Source organism: Paroedura picta, chromosome 10 (genome assembly GCF_049243985.1).
Source record: "Paroedura picta isolate Pp20150507F chromosome 10, Ppicta_v3.0, whole genome shotgun sequence".
NCBI lineage: Eukaryota > Metazoa > Chordata > Lepidosauria > Squamata > Gekkonidae > Paroedura > Paroedura picta.
This window is the reverse complement of record NC_135378.1, coordinates 26942363-26957276: the sequence shown is the minus strand read 5'-3', so window position 1 is coordinate 26957276 and position 14914 is coordinate 26942363. Positions and strand designations below refer to the sequence as shown.

The 14914-nt window shown below is 45.7% G+C and overlaps 1 protein-coding gene across 1 annotated transcript in view; it reads right to left on the bottom strand.

The window, feature by feature from the left end:
* The window catches only part of LIMCH1 (LIM and calponin homology domains 1), a 201957-nt gene that overhangs the window by 70579 nt on the left and 116464 nt on the right, over positions 1-14914 (bottom strand). Inside the window, 2 exon segments of the mRNA XM_077301774.1 lie at positions 3748-3778; positions 10203-10309. Of these exon segments, the coding sequence (XP_077157889.1) occupies positions 3748-3778; positions 10203-10309 (138 nt within the window).

Genomic DNA, 14914 nt, shown 5'->3' with positions numbered 1-14914 from the left:
GTTCGATCACTCTGCTTAATGGCAGTTTAATCCATGTCCTTTGACATTGTGGAATGGATCCACAATGTTTGTGGATTTGACCCTGTGGATCCATTCCACAATTGGTGGGATCCTCCATGGTGCAAGAAGGTGGCCACTGGAAGATCATTGTGCATGAAGACAAAGTTACACCAGCAGAAGGCACTAATAGAATGGGCCACAGTTTTCTGATTTCAGGAGGTGGAGCTAGGAGTGGGTGGGATTTGAAGTGGGAGGGTTCTCAGTGGGACATAATGCCATGGAGTCCACCTTGCACAGCATCCAAAGAGCCAGCTTGGTGTAGTGGTTAAGAGTGTAGACTTCTAATCTGGCGAGCAGGGCTTGATTCCAGGCTCCTCCCCCACATGCAGCCAGCTGGGTCACCTTGGGCTCACCACAGCACTGATAAAGCTGTTCTGACTGAGCAGGAATATCAGGGCTCTCTCAGCCTCACCCACCTCACAGGGTGTCTGTTGTGGGGAGAGGAAAGGGAAGGCGATTATAAGCCACTTTGAGACTCCTTTGAGTAGAGAAAAGCGGCATATAAGAACCAACTCTTCTTCTTTCTCCAGGGAAACTGATTTCTGTAGTTGAGATGAGCAGTAATTCCGGGGGATCTCAAATTCCCACCTGGAGGCTGGCATCCCTAGACAACAACGACTGCCCTTTAAAACAGAAAAAAAGTTTAAGTCCAGTGGCACCTTTACGACCAACAGAGTTTAAATCTGGGTATGAGCTTTCGTGTCCATGCACACTTCTTCAGCATACAGACAATAGCCTCTACTTGCAATCAGAACTCGGGTTTTTATACCCTGTTTTTCACTACCCAAAGGAGTCCCAAAGTGGCTTACAAACACCTTTCCCCTCCTCTCCCACCTGTGGCATCTTGGGGAGGGGGGCTGTACACTAAGAGGAGTAGAGGGTGAATGTACCCATGGCTTGTTCCAAATCCCTTGACCATGGTTTAGAAAAACAAGTGCATCTGCATTGTCCATACATTGAGATGGGTTAGATCTACCATCTGTTTCAAGATACCTCCCCACCCCTTTCCATTCTGGCTTTTCTAAGATGCAAAAAGGGTGCCAACTTCAAGGTGACACCTGGAATCTCCTGCTACTACAACTGGGTAGCTGTGTTGGTTTGAAGTAGCACAATAAAATCAGAATCCAGTATCACCTTTAAGACCAACAAAGATTTATTCGGGGCGTGATCTTTTGAGGGCAAGCACTCTCTGTCTGATGAAGAGTGCTTGCACTTGAAAGCTCATGTCCTGAATAAATCTTTGTTGGTCTTAAAGGTGCTACAGGACTCTGATTTTATTGTATTACAACTGATTTACAGTTGACCAGGATCTGTTCCCCTGGAGAAAACGGCTGCTTCGGAAGGTGGACTCAGTGGTGTTTTACTCTGCTGAGGTCCCTCCCCTCTCCAAACTCCACCCTCCCCAAGCTCCACCCCCAACCTTTCCAGGTATCTCCTAGCCCAGAGTGGGAATCCTAGACCTATAGGGTGGGCAAAGCAAATTGTGCCTGTCCAGTATTGCTTTTGGAGGGGGTCGGGTGGGAGGCTAAAAACACAAGCTTGCAGTTCTGGATGGAAGTTGCATAGGCGGATTTTTTAAAAGTTAAATGAAATGAGACTTGAAAATGCTAGTATGGATGACTTCCAATTGGATAGGCCTTTCGGTGCAAAGTCTTGAACAGCCTTGACTATTTATCTTAAAGAATAGGCATTCATTAATTTCCGGGGGCTGTTTGTATGGCAAGTATTTATCAACGAAAGTGTTTTTTTCCTGTTTACGGTAACCCAGGTGCTGTGCCTGGGATCCTTTTAGAGGATAATCAGATCACCGAAAGGGAATTTCCACACATTGTAACAAATTAATTTGGGGGTGGGGGGTGGAGCAGAGTAAGCACACATATACAGCCATGGGAAATGAAAAATGTTTCCATTACTGGACTGTTTAGGAAGCCAAATTCTATAATAGTGCTATTTAGGGGTGGGTGAGCGTCTGCCTCCATTCAGGCAATAAGGGAACATTTATCCTGAACCTTCCTTCTTTTAATGTTTAGCTGTACAACAAATCCCTAAGTCTCTAAAACTTCATCAGATCAGCTCATCTTTTGGCAGGTGGTTGCATGTCTATTGGCTGGATTCCGACCGCGGCTGTTATTCAGTAACAATGGATAATTTGGGCTCTCCTGTTTGAGCTTCCCTGTTTGCTGAATTATGCTTTTGATGAAGCCGGGCTCTGAAACCCGTTCCCAGAGGAGATTTCCTTCTTGCTGCTTACTCAGAAGTCCCACTGCAGTCGATAAAATCCCAAGCAAGTCTGCATCGTTTACAAGCATACAACCCAATTAAACAAACTTCCTTCTGGATAAGTCTACAATATATGCCTTTGGGGAAGCAAGTCCTATTGCGTTCAATGGGATGCTACTCTGAGTAAATAGTTAAGGAATCTCTGCTACACCACTTTGTTAATATAAAGGAAAGATAAGAATTCAGGGGTACAGTTTAAAGCTGCAGAAGTGCAACCCTAGAGACACAACTTGGAAATTGGTCCCCCCCCCCCAAGCTGGGCAACATCATTTCAAAGTTTTCCAACATAGGCACTTTTCCTCCACCCTAAGCTCCTCAGGGGGTGTCCGCCACTGTTTTCAGTTTTGGATTCAGCTGAATTTTTTGTTCTTAAACCACTCTTTCAGCTGGGATGGAAGATCAGCAGTTTTTCTGAAAATTAGCTTCATGTAGTCATGCTGCCCTTTGAGAAACAAAGCAAGCGCTTATAAAACAGTCTTTTACTAAGTCTGGAGACTGGCAGTCTTCAAAGTAACTATTCCAAAAAATCCTTTTCTTTATTTGTGCACCGTTAAAGCAGGGGGGGGACCATTATTGTATTACTGATTCCAGGAAAGCAAGATACAAAAATGGTGTCCTTTTTACCAGGAGCTATAACACAGGCTTGGAAAGCTATTACAGAAAGTCTGATATTGCCCTAGAATTGCCTTCTTAGTATTGCCCTCGAATGTCCAAGCACATCAGCCAAAGACAAGGCGAAGACAGCAGTCAGCACTTTACAATGGACAAGAAATCCAGAAGTTTTGCCTGACCTTCAGTTGTTCATTCAACTCTGTGATCAACTCAGTTTTTCAAAAGTCCTTCTTCATCAGGCATTTCAAACCCCCTCCCCCCCACCCAGTGTTGCCCAGGCTGCCACTGGGCGCAATCAACACGATGACTGGGCAGAAAGAGCTGCTTTGAAAATGGCACCTCCGCATGCAATGCGCAGAAACAAAAGCAAAGGTGCAGTCACAATGGAAAACGGCAGTTCTGCAACTGAGGATGAGGCAGTATTTCCCGGTCAGCCACACAAACCAAACAGAAACACATGCTCCTTTTGCAACATTATGATTAGTAATTTCTAAAAGCCGGGAGGAGGACACAAACACAGTTTTATGAAATGCCCCTTTCCTGCAGCCAAACATTAAAAGTCTGCTGGCGTGTCAAGGAGTTACATTATTTCCTAATTGAAGAGGGAGGAAAGCGAGTTTTCCACAACAGCACCTCGGATTGTGAACCAAAGAGAGATCGAGCACATGCCAAAAAATACATATTAAAAAAAAAAACCACTTTCCCCCCAGACACACTACTGGGTTTTTGCCTACAAAAGTTGCAAGCTTAACGACACAAACCCCCCTGAGAGATGCTGCACGTCTCAATACTTACGTTTCTCAGCTTCCTGCTACCATCGAGATTCCTGAATGTGCACACACACAAAAAAGAAAGGAAAGAAATATCAGAAACTCTTTCCAAGAGCTTGTATTATGCAGCAGGTCACATGTTTCCCCTAACAAAAGCTTGCAGGATGTGCCTGCCGGTTAGAAACACATGAGGGGAAAAGAATCCTAGGAAGGTGGAACTCAATCATTCATATGCCTGGTGGCGTGAAGCTCCAGGATTGCTGCAGTCCAAGCAGCTAAAACTTTAGTGGACCAAAACAACTAAAGGAGGCAAACAGCTATTCTTAAATGGAAATAGGGCAGTGGGAAGAGAACGACAGGCAGAAACACCAACCCTGCCCACCCCCCAGCATCACTGCAGCTTGCTGATTTTATTAACTTTGAGCAATATCCTTTATTATTTTTACGTGATAAGACAAATCTACGTAATGCTATGCCACTGAGCACAGAGTATGAAGGGGCTGAGCTGGAAATGACATAAGACTTCACCAGGCCCCAACCCTGATTTAGGGTGGTTCTCTCACCTCAAATTTAAAAAAAAATCAAAGAAAGGTAAATCTCTCGCATTGATAGCCAGCCTGCAGTGGCCAATTGGGCCCAAGCAATGCAAAACTAAAAGCAGACACAAAAATCCACCAGCAAAGGAAGAGGAAGAAGGAGAACCTCCCCCCAAAGGTGCACAGGGAAAAATCAAACTGCAAAAGTTCTCTCCATGCACTCTGAGGCAGTGCTGATGGTCAAAGGTATTTTCCCACTACTTTAATAATGATACAAATTCTGTTGTGCAAACGCTGGGAAACCACTCGTGCCGTGACAAAGAGCACTCCCCTCAAAATACATAGGATCTATTTCTATTGATTTTTAAACACACATTTTCAAAAGTTTGGAGCCCCCAATCAGACAGCTCCAAACCTGGGCTGCAATCACCACCACCCCCGCCTCCGAAGCTACCATCAATCTCATCCTCATTCTCTTTAGATATTCTAATGTCCTTTTGCTCCATTTCTTTAAATCTATATTTTAGGCCAGGGGTAGTCAACCTGTGGTCCTCCAGATGTTCATGGACTACAATTCCCATGAGCCCCTGCCAGCATTTGCTGGCAGGGGTTCATGGGAATTGTAGTCCATGAACATCTGGAGGACCACAGGTTGACTACCTCTGTTTTAGGCCCCTTCCTCCCTGCCTTTTTTCACATTGCACACTTTGCCCCCGATCCTAGCGATGCAGTGCTCAATTGCACATGCATAATGCGTTCATTTAATCCATACCCCATCTTCCCCTGGTGTCTCAAGATGATGTGGGACTCTGAATGAAAACTGTCTGCAGTTAGGGAGGCCAGCCTCCAGGTAGGGCCTGAGGATCTACCAGAATTGCATCTCCGAGCTACCGCCATCAGTCCCCCTGCATTAAACGGATGATCGAGACTGCGACTTCTATGGCACTGTGCCCCACCGAGATCCCTGTCCCCTCCAGATTCCACTCACAAATCCCAAGAAGTTGAGGTGATAAACCTGCCCCTAGTAACCCCACCTGTGCTGGTTGTGAAAGGGACCTGACAATTCTATCCACAATACCATAAAATCCCATTCTCCCCCCCCCCCCAAAGAAAAGGCCTGCAACTGAAACCCTCTTAAAACTCATCCCAAATAAATCAGGCTTACAGTGATTCCTACAAGGGTGGTGCCCTCCCCACCAGCTTGGTGAGCCCACCCACCCCCAAATTGAGAGCAATTATTGAAAAGGAGTAGACAGACAGACTGAAGGTGACTACCTGAGGATCATAGTTGGCACTTGGAGATGTCTAAGGAGAAATGGGCTGGCAAATGTGTAGTTGTAAAGGGTTTTAGAGGTTTGGAAATGAACTGGCATCCTATGCAGGCAAGAGGCCTTTCTGTCAACTAGTCACTGACGGTCATAAGGTGCTGCATTTTGAACCAGTTTCCAGGGCTCATTCTGCACACGGAGGAGAATGCACTTTCAATGTGCTTTTGCGGCTGGATTTGCCTGTGCAGAAGCAGATTATTCTAGGCTGAATATGCACAGAGCTCTTATTGCAATCCCAGGTCGATTAAGTCCCTGCCATCTACACAGAATGTGATTTCCGTTTTGATTTTGGGCGATTTAAAGTTTCCCTCTGCAACAAGCATGATTGATCTGAAGTGACCCTACCTTTATCCTGCAATATCCTAGAATGGATATAACCCTCAATATTTGAAGAATCGGATTGAGAAAGCATGAGAAAGCATGCGGAGCTCAGTCTGTTTCAAATTTGCTGCTGAATTCCATGGTAGAGAAGCCCTGATTGGCCAGGGTGTCAGTTCCTGGTTTCCAGGCTTAAAGGGGAAGCCTTAACTTTTCTTAGCAGAAACTTCAGAAGCCTAAACTTCTCTCAGTAGAGATTTGCCTCTTGTTTTTTCTCTCCCTCCTCTGCTGTCTCCAATCCTCTTCCCCCCCACCCCCTCGTTCAAGAAAAGAAAGAAAGATGCTATTGCTGTGCTTGGCTCCCCCCCTCCCCTTCTGAGCTTCCCTAACCAAGCACTTTCTGTTTCAATGGGGGGGGGAGGAAGACCCGAGTTCAAATCAGTCTGGATTCATCAGGATCCACAACGGAATAAACCAAGTAAGTGCAGATTCAGCCCTGGTCCACAGGAAAATCAGCTGCAAAAGCACGTCGAAAGTGCATTATCCATTATGTGTGGAATGGCACAGTATGCCGTCCAGCTTTTCTAAGAGACAGGCTGGATCCTGTGTGCCCCCAAGTTCTTAACTTGATCTGCAAATGCCACCTCCACTCCATTCAAAGTAAATGGGTCTGATCCCTCCAAAGCATCCACCTCCCTGACCAGCAGCATCTGACTCAGCCATGGAAGTGCAGGAGTTCCTGTGCTCCATCCCGAGGCCAGGAATGGGTGAGTTAGACAGCAGTCTACTGTTCTTCGACAGCTCGTCAGGAGGCCAATAGCTGGGAGAGGATTTTGGTGGGAAATCACAGCAGGTCATGAGGAACCCGGGATTACGGAGGATGTCAATGAGCCTTCCTCTAGCAGCCAATTTGCTTTGGCTTCGGCTTACGCCCGACTCTTCAGAAGGCCATGAGCTAAGTCTAGATAAACAACCCAGTGCGTGACCCTACAGATAACAGTGTTTACATTGTTAAGATGCAGAGTTTGCAGGGATGGGTGGAGACACTTTTCTTAACATGGGTGAGCAGATGAAGGGCAGTTGCTAGGGAGACGGAGCAACAAACACAGCCTGAAAGCTCTGAGCCATTTGGTTCCATGAATCACAGTTTCCTTGCAACACAAGGACCCCTTCCCCTGCAAAGAAGAGAAGGGGCAGAGAAAGGGAAGGGGTCACTGGCGGCTGCTGTAGGCACTGCTCCTCTATAAAATACTTCAGGGACCTTGGGAAAGAAAATTCAGAGAGCTCAGACATTTGGCAAGGGCTGAGAGAGGGGCACAGGGGGCTGTACCAAAAAACATCTCAAGGGAGTGGTCCATCTCAGAGTTCCCATTGTCCGCTGGTGGAAACAGAGGCAGAGTTGGGGGCTATGCTGGAAACTAAATATTGAGTTGGATCAAGCGATGCATGAGCAGAATGGAAACTGTACTTAGCACCATTCTGCTTGCACAGGAAGGTGACAGAAGCAGCAACCCATAGTGCTTGAATATAATTTTTAATTACAGGCCAGCCAAGCCCATTCCCATCAGATCCCGGAAGCTAAGCAGGGTTGACCCTGGCTGGCATTTGGATGGGAATTGCCCAAGGAACACTAGGGGTCACAACATGGCAATGGAAACCCACCTCCAAATGTCTCTTGCCTGGCTGCCAGACAATCCTAGGGTCTCCTGGTTATATGATACATCTTCCATACGATAAATGATGGAGGAAGAGGAGGAATGCCAGCCTCCAGGTGGGACCTGGAATCCCCCTGGGATTGCTGCTCATCTCCAGACTACTCAGATCAGTTCCTCTAGAGAAAATGGATGCTGGAACTCTAGCTGCAGATCTCAAAAACGTCTTACGGGGAAAGGATGACGTAAGTAGGTTATTGTTGAGCCCAGAGAAGAGGGGTAACTTGATCCAAGAATCTTTGCTGTTCCTTTGGGCTAGACTAAATCTAATGGGTTGAAGTTGCAGGTGGACAGATGTCAGATGAACTTTGGAAGAAATCTTCTAATGAGTGCAAATGTGGTGTCATGGTTAAGAGAAGCAGCATCTGATCTGGAGGACTGGGTTTGATTCCCCACTCCTCCTCCACATGCAGCCAGCTGAGTGACTTTGGCCAGTCACAATTCTCTCAGAGCTCTCTCCGTCTCACCCATCTCATAGGGTGCCTGTTGTGGGGAGAAGATGGGTGGGTGACTGTATCCTCTGAGACTACTTTGGGCAGGAAAGAGCAGGGTCCAAAAATAACCAGCTCTTCTTCTAACAGTCAAGTTGGAACAGTAGAACCAATTATCAGGGGGTGGGCTCTCCTTCAAGCCTTCCCACCAGGAATGCTCAAGCTTTTCCAATCCTGCATTGAACTGGGGGTTGGACTAGAGGGCTGCCCTTCTAACTCTAGGCCTCTACATTAGTGCCTTCTTTAGAACATTTTATTTATTTATTTTTATTTATTTCTTATATTTATATATTGCCCTCCCCTGAGGCTTAGGGCAGTTTACATAGAACTGGAGAGGGAAAAAACAGTACACATAACGTGATAAATTGAACAATAGTGAAACAGTCATAACTGGAGAACAGTAACATAATGGAACAATTCAAATGCATGTTGGTCTGAAGTAGCACAAGAAAATCAGAGTCCAGTAGCATCTTTAAGACCAACTTTGTCTTACTGGACTCTGATTTCATAATGGAACAAACATGGTGAGAACATCCAATTTTAACTGTGACATACTTACGGCCCTGTAGGATGGACATGTCAGTGGTGGTTCTCACGGGAGGGGGGCTCAGGGACCAGTGGGAAGTGATTGAATTCAGGTCGACCTCAACCAAAAGCCTGGCAAAAGAGCTCCCTTTTGCAGGCCCTACGGAACTGTTTAAGCTCCTATAGTGCCTTTCCCTAGGACTATGCCCCACTGACCAGACCAGTAGGATTTGGAGCAGACTTGCATATGTATTCCTAGTGGTTTGAGTCTCTGGTGTTGGCTGCTGGCTGTGCATGTGGGTGGGTGGGTGGACAGGGTGGATATTTCGCCTGAGTTCGCTCGGCCTCTCAAGGAGACACAGACACACAGCCTGCTGTTTGGACCAGAAGTTAAGCAGATGGATGGTTTGTTTAATCATGGGGCCATCAGCTTTTGAGGACCCTTTAACGAGAACAATAAAGCATCCCGAAAGCCCCTTTAATCTGCAGTAACAAGGTGCTTAATTTCCTCCTCCTGCTTAGAAGCGGACTCAGAAATGTAAATATGTGTCATCAGTTTAAGCCTGTTTTTGAGCAAATGCATTCATCTCAATATTACCCTTAGCGTTTTGTTTTTTAAAGCATCTGGTTGTATTTTAATCGGGACTGGGATTGGGCAAAATGTTAAAACAACAGTAAATCTTTTGCACAAACTCCTGGAGTTCTTGGGCCTGGCAGCACTGTTTATTTTATTTTATTTATTTGACTTATGACCCACCACTCCTGGTCAAGCTAGCTCATGGCAGGTAACAGGATAAAAACCCTACAGTAAAAACTCCCCATAAAACAATTATCCCTGTCAGAGGTGATAAAGACTCCTTCCATCCCCCCTTAATGGACTGCCAAAAGCCACGTGCCTCAGGGGACAATCTGAAGAGGGGTGGGCAGTTGTTCTGCCTCTTTGGTGGGGGGCCCAGATCTTAACCACCCTGGCCTCAACCAAAGACCTGGCAGAAGAGCTCCATCTTGCAGGCCCTACAGAACTGAGAAAGCTCTGACAGTGCCCTTAGCTCTCCTGGGAGCTCATTCCACCAGATCAGGGCCAGGACTGAGAAGGTATATAGGCTTTAGTGTGCATGTATCTGTATCTGAGGAAGTACACCTGCACACAAAAGCTTGTACCTTGAATAAAACTTTGTGGGTCTTAAAGATGCCTCTGGACTCCAAACTTTGTTCTGCTCTTCCTCCTCCCTCCTGGCCTGCTGAAGCCTCCTGCAGAGAGAATCCTAATTCATTTGGGGGGGGAAACACACAGACCTAACCACATGCACATTCTCTGCCCCTTCCCTGGTTTATCCTCATCCTTCTGCACTCATTCTTAAAGGAGTGGATGGTTGTGGAGCCACAGTTCAATCCACCTTAAGGCTGTGTGGGGATCTACCACTGGAACCATTTCAAAGCCAATGCACCAGCGCAAAGAATGTCACCAGCTCTGCAATTCTAGCATCCTTATCGCGCAGCAAAACAAGGGTTCCCAACCGAGCGCATATCCTAGTCTGATTCCAGAGAGACAAGAGGTGTTGGGACTCACTTGGCTGTTGTCCTGCTTGAAGCATCCTGCAGATCTCCCGGGTCGAAGAGCTGTGATTCTTTAAGGCCCAACTCCTTGCAACCTCGTAGGAACAAGGCAATGTTGTCCTGAAAAGAACAGAACACATATGATTCCTCCTGGTTCTCAAGTATTAACATCTCCAGTCTCCCGCCTCTCTGCTGTGCCAACCTAAACGGCCAGGGATCGTTTCCAGCTCTTTCATCTCCCCAAACTGGAACCAATATTTTGCTGGGTTATGTAATGAATCAAAAATGTGAAAGATTCAAGATACGAATCGTTAATGCATCATTCCAATCTCTATTTGCATGGTAGTTCTTTTCGTTAAAAGATACAAACAGACCTTAGAAAGGTTCTTGACAGGTTTATTCAAACGTACATGAACTGTGACATACCCTCCCCAAAACATGCCATGGCAAAGGAGAAAGACAGAGGCCACGGTTCTCGTCACCAACAACTAACTAATAAACTCACTTCACTCTTTACATAATTTTATAACTGAGCCTAACCAGATTATGCATAAATCCATGACAAGGAAACAGAATATATCCCTTCGTATGCTACAAGGATTGTTCTCCAACAAAAGTTATTTAGGGATTCAAAATTCAAGTTCAATCTTCCGCCTGTTCATTTTCTGGATCATATTTTGATAAAAGATTCTACATTTTTACAATAACATGTCCATCATGTATCCATAGTTCCATGTCAAATACAGTTTTAGCATCTTCATAAAAATACATTTTAAATCTTTCTAAAAGCTGTACACAGAAAAACTACTTGACAGTTCAATCCTCTTATTACATTTTCCCTTGACTGAGAGAAACCCAGTATATCCCGATAAATTAACCACTTGTCTTTCATTACCATTTTGCATCTATAAAAAACGGTGTGATGAAATCCCGACTTCAATTGTGATTCTGCCCAGTAAAGCTGGCAACGAAGATCAAGAGACCTTTGAAATGGCAGCAACCATGCTTCTCCCGATGTTTGTTTACAGTGTTATGATGTTCTAACATCACTGAACACATGCAAAAAAATGAGGTTCTGTTGCTGACAAAGTGACCTTGGGCTACACAACCAATTTTTTTTTAAGAATTTTTATTTTAATTGAAGAAGACGAAGAAGACAAAGAAGAAGAAGAAGAGTTGATTCTTATATGCTGATTTTCTCTACCCGAAGGAGGCTCAAAGCAGTTTTGCCTTCCCTTTTGTCTCCCCACAACAGACACCCTGTGAGGGAGGTGAGGCTGAGAGAGCCCTGATATCACTGCTCGGACAGAACAGCTTTATCAGTGCTGTGATGAGCCCAAGGTCACCAGGCTGGCTGCATGTGGGGGAGTGGGAAATCAAACCCAGCTCACCAGATTAGAAGTCCGCACTCCTAACCACTACACCAAGAAAGAGCAGAGAAAAAGGATACAAGCATGTTAGAAAACATGGATTGGACTTCGCCTATTCACGATCTCCAATATTCTCATATATTCTCATATCTAATACAGATCATTTTAAAGCTCGGCAAAGGTTTGTTCAAGGTGTAAGCTTACTTGTGCATGCACCCTTCATGTCTGACTGTATCAGATGAAGTGCACATACACATGACACTGTGAATAAAATATATCTGCGTTAGAACAGATGCAAACTTTTATTTTGATGCTGTTATTTTGTCATATCTTTTGGCTAGTACACATGAAATCTGCCTTGACTACGGGATGATACAAAATGATTTTGTGTCTTCTTTCTACTTATATGAACACAGATGAAACTGCCTTCTAACTAACCAAGCCCTTGGTCCAGCAAGGTCAGTAATGTCTACTCAGATAGACAGCAGTTCTTCAGGGACACAGGCAGAGGTCTTTTCCATCACCAGTTGCCTGGTCCCTTAAGCAGGATATGCCAGGGATTGAACCTGGGACCTCCTGCATGCCAAGCAGAGGCTTTACTTCTGAGCCATGGCCCCTCCCAGATTGGTATAGTGGTTAGGAGTGTGGACTTGTAATCTGGCAAGCCAGCTTCAATTCTGCACTCCCCCACATGCAGCCAGCTGGGTGACCTTGGGCTCATCACAGCACTGATAAAGCTGTTCTAATTGAGCAGTGATATCAGGGCTCTCTCAGCCTCACCCACCCCACAGGGTGTCTGCTGTGGGGTGAGTAAAGGGAAGGTGACTGTAAGCCACTTTGAGCCTCCTTCGGGTAGAGAAAAGCGGCATATAAGAACCAACTCTTCTTCTTCTTCTTCTTCTTCTTCTTCTTCTTCTTCTTCTTCTTCTTCTTCTTCTTCTTCTTCTTCTTCTTCTTCTAATATATAGAATAGAAAGACCAAAAGAGCTCTGAAGTCACAAAAATGTCAGCTTTTCCTCAGTTCCCTTGGTGCTCCGTGAGTTCACCAAGCCCGCAGCTCTGTCCAACCTCAGCCATTCCTTTTCAACCCCACTGTTTGTTTTGTAATTGAACAGTTTCGCAAGAGTCGCATTCTTTATTATTCCAGTGGGCAGCGACCAGTTCACTAATTGCTGTGGCATTTGGCACGCCAACCATCAGTCCGTGCACATACTGGCATTAAGTATGTCACCACCACACTCACATCGCAAAAAAAGCTGGTATGAAGTTGTAAGGAGCATCCTGTTCCACGGACATCAGTCCACCATTCACAAGTCACAGAATGCAAACGCTAATGGTAAGGAGTCCTTCTCCCGGGGCTTAGCTTCAGCAGAACTGCAAGCACGGATTCCGATCTGCAAGAGGTTTCTCAGGAACTTTCCAGCTGAAATTCCTTCCTGCATTCATTCAATATGGTATCTGCAAAAACTGCATTATATAGGCTGGGTTTAGGGACGCCAGCCTCCATGTGGGACCTGAGGATGTCCCGGAATTACAGTTCATCTCCATATCACAGAGATCAGTTCCCCCGGAAAAAATGCAAGCTTCGGAGAGTGGACTCTATGGCATGGTAGCCCACAGAGGTGTCTGTCCTCCTCAGGCTCCATCTCAGTCTCTGGCAGACCACTCCTCTGGAAACCAACAACAAGGTGGCCAAGGTAATACAACTGAGGGAAGAGACTCCTGTAGTACTTTAGGAGGACTTTATAAAGGAGCCCCAAATCCTTAGCCAGTTTAGTGTAGTGGTTAGGATTGCAGACTTCTAATCTGGCATGCCGGGTTTGATTCTCCACTCCTCCCCCACATGCAGCCAGCTGGGTGACACTGAGCTCCCCACGGCACTGATAAAGCTGTTCTGACCGAGCAGTGATATCAGGGCTCTCTCGGCCTCACCCACCCCACAGGGTGTCTGTTGTGGGAAGAGGGAAGGCAACTGTAAGCCGCTTTGAGTATCCTTCGGGTAGACAAAAGTGGCATATAAGAACCAACTCTTCTTCTTCTTAGAACCTCATGGACAAAGAGGGGGTTGTTAAAAAAAAAATATCCCCTGAATTTTCTTTGACATCTTTAATTACATAACTGCAAAGTTATAAAAAAAGTAACAGAAATTTCAAGATCGAAATGAACACCACATGAAATACTTGTAACCCAAGGGTGTCGCCAGCTGGCAAATCCTACAAAGCCTCTTCTAAACATGGGGCTGCTATTAATGCAACCCTATCTTCCCCAATCTTCGCTTTTGTGTGTGTCAAATTAAGCAACGTTATCCTTCGTTTAAAGCCAATAAACAGGAACTACTGGCCAATACCAATATTTTCTCCCCTGCCATTAGAACAAATGGCAACGTGGGGAGAGCTGTAGTGCTATATAGCCAGATGGCAGGCCCAGCGAGCCTTCTGTTGCACCCGGGTGTTGCCAGACCTCAAAGCAATGAGGCCTGGTCTGTGAGGGCCAAAGGCCTCGCAGAAGCTGGTCTACCCGGACCAAGTCTTCATTCCCAAAAGGCAAGTTGCAAAATATTTACAGCTGCCAAAGAATGGCTCATTCCTGCTCAAGTTCATGACCTCTTAAGGGGAAGAGCAACAAATTCCTTTCCCCCTTTAAAATTAAACATCTCCTCCTTGCGTGCCAAAGGATATGTTTCAATAATCTCTTGACGGTCTCGTTTTTGACTAAACAAAACCCAAATCACGCTGCACGGGGATAGCCATGCTTCACATGTTTTCTTCGCTTATGGCCTGCCTGTTGTTATGCCAGTGTTACATCAAGGAAAAGTTAAGGAAAGCCTTTTGATAAACAACTTCAATCTCTTGTCCAATGTTCTAAAAACTTATGCTAGGCAGGGAGGAAGACGGGGATTCTGCCGTGGCTTCTATCTGACTTCAAAGAGAATAAGGACCGTTCGATAGCAAAGAAGGCAGATTATGGTCAGCGTGAATAAACGTTACGGCTACGTTGCACAATGGGCCTTGCAGAGAAAGTTGAGATGTTTCTAACCAAAAGGGGAGGGGAGAAATAAACAGTTTGCGGAGCAATCTTGCAAGGTCATTTCTCAAGTTCTCAGTGCCCTCTTTGAATTGCCCAGGAGAACTCATCACTGATTTTGTCTGTGGTGACCCAGAAAAACCAAAAATGGCTGCTGAAATCTTGGGAGGTGGCCTTACAAGATATCAGGGATCATTTACTTCACTTGGATTCCAAAGAGGATCGAGGTGGGTGGGGAGCAGTGAGCAGGCAGAAAGATCAGGACAAAGACTGGTTGAGGGAGTACAGCCAGGAAGGCAGGAAAATTGAGAAAACAGGGATGGCAGCCTCC